This window comes from Seriola lalandi, unplaced genomic scaffold (assembly GCF_002814215.2).
Source record: "Seriola lalandi dorsalis isolate HSWRI2012SDOR001 ecotype SW California unplaced genomic scaffold, Sedor1 jcf7180002050390, whole genome shotgun sequence".
NCBI classification, from domain to species: Eukaryota; Metazoa; Chordata; class Actinopteri; order Carangiformes; family Carangidae; genus Seriola; species Seriola lalandi.
The window spans coordinates 1-3,801 of record NW_019520943.1 but is presented as its reverse complement, the minus strand read 5'-3'; the positions used below and the strand labels follow the sequence as shown (position 1 = coordinate 3,801).

Here is a 3,801-nt window from a genome sequence, read left to right as displayed (position 1 = left end):
GCAGAAATAATGACATATTTGTAACACACTAAACACATATGGGGCTGAAACAGCTTGTACAATTACAAAAATAATACCCAGCATGCCTGTTCTGCTCGCCGCTTGCACTCACGTCACAACGTTGCTAATTTAGGTTGAGTGAGTGAAACTGTGAATGTGTCTTCTCCTCCTCCAGTCATTCTCTCTCAGTGACCTGTAACATACACAGGATATAAATTAAAGACACAATACAGAGAAAGTGTTGAAAAAATTCTATGTGAAAAATGGCCTGAAAATATTTTTCACCAAGACTGCTTTTGTTTTCCAAAACTTCAACTTGTCGTAAAAAAAAGTAGAATTACTATCTCCAAACTGCTTCATGAAACCATGAAAGTATGAGGGGTCGACTGCTTGATTTACTGAGTTAACAAATTTTGACATACGGTGGACCATTTAAAAAAAAAAAAAGGGATGATTACATCTAGAAATAGAACTTTATACGACAATTTCCAAATTAGTATGAACATTTTCTATTTCTATTACAGTAAATTTTTGCCCTCACAATCACACAACCATCCTGAATTATACAATGACTCTGATATGCAAAGGTATAGGTATCTTTCCAATCACTACATCGCATATGGTGTGAATGTGGCATGAAAGCCAGTGCTGTCCTCAGTCTTACCTTCTTGACTACAGAGTAGAAGACCTTTCCTTCTACAGGTGGGTTGGTACCTGCTGAGGGAACTGATGAGGCTGTGATACTGGACGCTCCTGGTTCTGCTATGAAAAAACATGGGATTATGTCAGTGTGTTGCCAAAATGTTCACTTGTGAGAATGCTTCTCATATTGATTACTGATCCCATCAACTATTATCATTCAAACCGGTTGTTATTCACAGTGAGTCTCACCCGGCTCTTGAGCGTCATCCTGGCCCAGGACGTAGTAACAGTGTGTAGACATAAATTCATTCTCATCTGACGGAGACAGACAGATTGTTTGTCAGGTGATAGCTAAATAGATCAGGTGAGGATGCTCAGTTGGAATATCTGTTTCTTTGAATGCTTACACCTGTTCACTTTGTCTCTGTAAATGTTTTTTCAGTGAGGATTTGACCTAGCTGGGTACAATACACAATTAGAAATGTCAAACTTCAGCTGGTTGCCTGCCAACCTCACAGTGGCAACATGAATCAAGGGCGTCACTATGTCCGGCCACTATTTCCTGAAAAATGGATGCGACTCCTCTTAAAACCTCAACTTCTAATTTGATTTCTTATGCATTAGCTTACATTAGCTTAGCTTTATGAAAGGCTTGGCTAGACTAAGCTTTATGCTAGGCTAATCAATTTTCAGCTCCAGAAAAAGTTTTATTTTATTTTATTCATTATTATGCAGATGACACACAAATGTATATTTGTAAATTACGTAAATGTATATGAGACTACTTTCACCATTCAATGACCAGATATAAATGACACCGACCTGACAGAATAACAGCATAAATAGACACCCAGCACAGGAGATCAATGTTGGCAAACATGATGCAAAAAAATCAAGCAAATTCCTGATGTCTAGTGTTTGTGTTTTTGTAGCCACAAATATTGCATCATAAAGGGGTAGGGAGAGTCTAATTTTCACCAAAAAATAAAAAATAAAAAATAATAATAATAATAATGATTTCCTAAACATGCTGTTGCTTTCAAGGTCAACTATGTTAAATTAGCTTTGAAAGCAAGAAGAAAATGCACATTGCCTAACAGCTCAAAGTTAATGTTGAGCATGCTTTTCTACAAATGATTTCAGCCACTATAACTGTCATGAAGGTTATAGGTCATGGAGGTGTGTAGCTGCTTTGTACATGCACAAGTAAAATTGTGAGTGAAATATAACATTTATTTTATGTTCTTTACCTCTGTCCCAGTAATTTTTGTGAGAGTGACACAGTCCAAACACCAACAGCTGAACCACCAAAACAACAGCAACTATGATCCATGGTGTGGAATTGGAGGAAAGCGGATGTTTGACGGGGAAATGCTCTGAAACTTCATGAGACATGAAATGGCTGAAAGTTTAAACTATGGTTTAAAAGATTGGTCAGTGCACTTCTTTCAGATACACAACTTCAGCTTTCTGACAATAATTTAACAACCAACATGACAAGACTTTTCTAGCAGAAAGAAATGAGCTTCAACAGTCATATATATCAATTTTATTTTGAAACACTGCTGGTTCTCACCTCTGACAGTCAGCCAGCTCTCTGCTGACTCTCCAGCTCCAGAGATGTTGCACTTGTAGAGTCCTTCGTTAGACTTGGAAACATTGTGGATGGTCATTTTTCCTGTGGTGCTGTTCCTAATGAAGACGCCATCTTTATAGAAACCAGCTGTGAGGTCTGAGGCGGGCGTCTTGTTTCTGCAGCGCAGAGTCACATTGTCTCCCTCCGTCACAGGAAGAGCGGGACTCTCCAGGATCACAGAACCCGCTGAACATGTGTTTGATATTTATACTCATGTTACATTAATGTTAAGCTAATGACAAAATCTTACTGTCTTGTTGTAAACATACCAGTGACAGTGATGTTTATACTGTTGCTTCTATTCCCAAATCCAGCCTCACACCAGTACTCCCCACTGTCGTCTGAATATACAGATGTAAAGTTGCAGGATGATGTTGATATGTTGCTTTTGGGTCTACGTCCAACTTTACAATCAAAGAGCCCCTCGCAGGTAAAAGTTACACGCTCATATTCGAAGAACTGCAGTCTGTTTGGATCGATACGAAGAGAAACTGCAACTGAGACAAAGAAAAATAATATTCAGTTAAAACAGCCACCAGTCAAACTGTGTTCTTGAAAAATGGTGAATACTTTTCATATCAGTGAGGAAAGAACTGTTACTCACCAACTTTCTGATCATGTTCACGCAGCAGGATCGTCACAGTCATCACTGAAGAGACAAAGAAAAGAGCTAAAGATCAAACAGCTGCTATAGCTACTCTCATAGGCCAGAGTATCGTCTAGAAATATCACAACTGATGCAGAAAAATACAACATTAGGCTTTTAAACCGCCTCATTAACTTCAATTGACCTTTATAACAACGTCAGATGAAGCAGAGACAAACTCAGTACTCACACAATCTGCAGCAGAGAGCTATGACCTCCATGTTGTCTTGCTGTTGTCTGTCTGAGCAGCAGTTTCTTCCTGTGTGGCTTATTTCTGCTTCTCATGCAGCACTAATTTTGTGTTTAAATCTGAAAACTGCTTCAACGCGACAGAGCTGCTGCAGCGGTAGAAATAGCCTCAGTGGTTAAGTTAGATATCAGTGGGTGGAACCATAGAACAAATGCGGACGTGCGCAGACAAAGGACCTCAGGTCAGTATATGAATAAATGTAGTCAGGTGGTAAACCTATAGTAAGTTAGATAAAGTTTCCCACTGATGTTTATAAAGAATATCCCTACATGAGTGAGTTCTTTGTTAATTTTATTTTTGAATGTTCATTTTACGGTTGTACATTTATAATGTGATGTACAGTTCAAGTGGGCTGCCGGCCTTTTGCCTGATGTCACGAGCCATGGTCAAGAGGTGGCAGTGTTGTGTTATTCCACCGAGACTATCGTTCTGCTTACGTTTGTCCTGTGTGGGCCACAGAAAGATATAAACTTAAATGACTAGTGTTATGTTTATCAGGAGTCGGTGATGCTGAAACAAGGCTAACAGTCTACAGACATGCTCGCAGCTCTGTGAGACTGTAGAGTGAATATCTGTGTTTATTGTGTTAGCATGCTAACATTTCCCAATTAGCACTAAACCAATGTC

The 3,801-nt window shown here is 39.0% G+C and overlaps 1 protein-coding gene and 1 long non-coding RNA gene across 2 annotated transcripts; both read right to left on the bottom strand.

Annotated features, from left to right (window-relative positions):
* Nucleotides 1-7: 7 nt before the first annotated feature.
* Nucleotides 8-2,010, bottom strand: LOC147819696 (uncharacterized). Its single transcript, XR_015436705.1, has 4 exons — nucleotides 1,893-2,010; nucleotides 892-957; nucleotides 665-762; nucleotides 8-193 (listed from the first exon to the last, which is right to left on the bottom strand). It is a non-coding gene; the product is annotated as an uncharacterized LOC147819696 (long non-coding RNA).
* A 94-nt stretch (nucleotides 2,011-2,104) lies between these two features.
* On the bottom strand, nucleotides 2,105-3,770 carry LOC111649316 (low affinity immunoglobulin gamma Fc region receptor II-like). The gene is made up of 5 exons (XM_087171928.1): nucleotides 3,115-3,770; nucleotides 2,883-2,927; nucleotides 2,548-2,775; nucleotides 2,219-2,464; nucleotides 2,105-2,112 (listed from the first exon to the last, which is right to left on the bottom strand). Exons 1-5 carry the CDS (start codon nucleotides 3,143-3,145, stop codon nucleotides 2,105-2,107), a joined length of 558 nt encoding a protein of 185 aa, XP_087028054.1. The 5' UTR covers nucleotides 3,146-3,770.
* Between the last annotated feature and the right edge of the window lie 31 nt (nucleotides 3,771-3,801).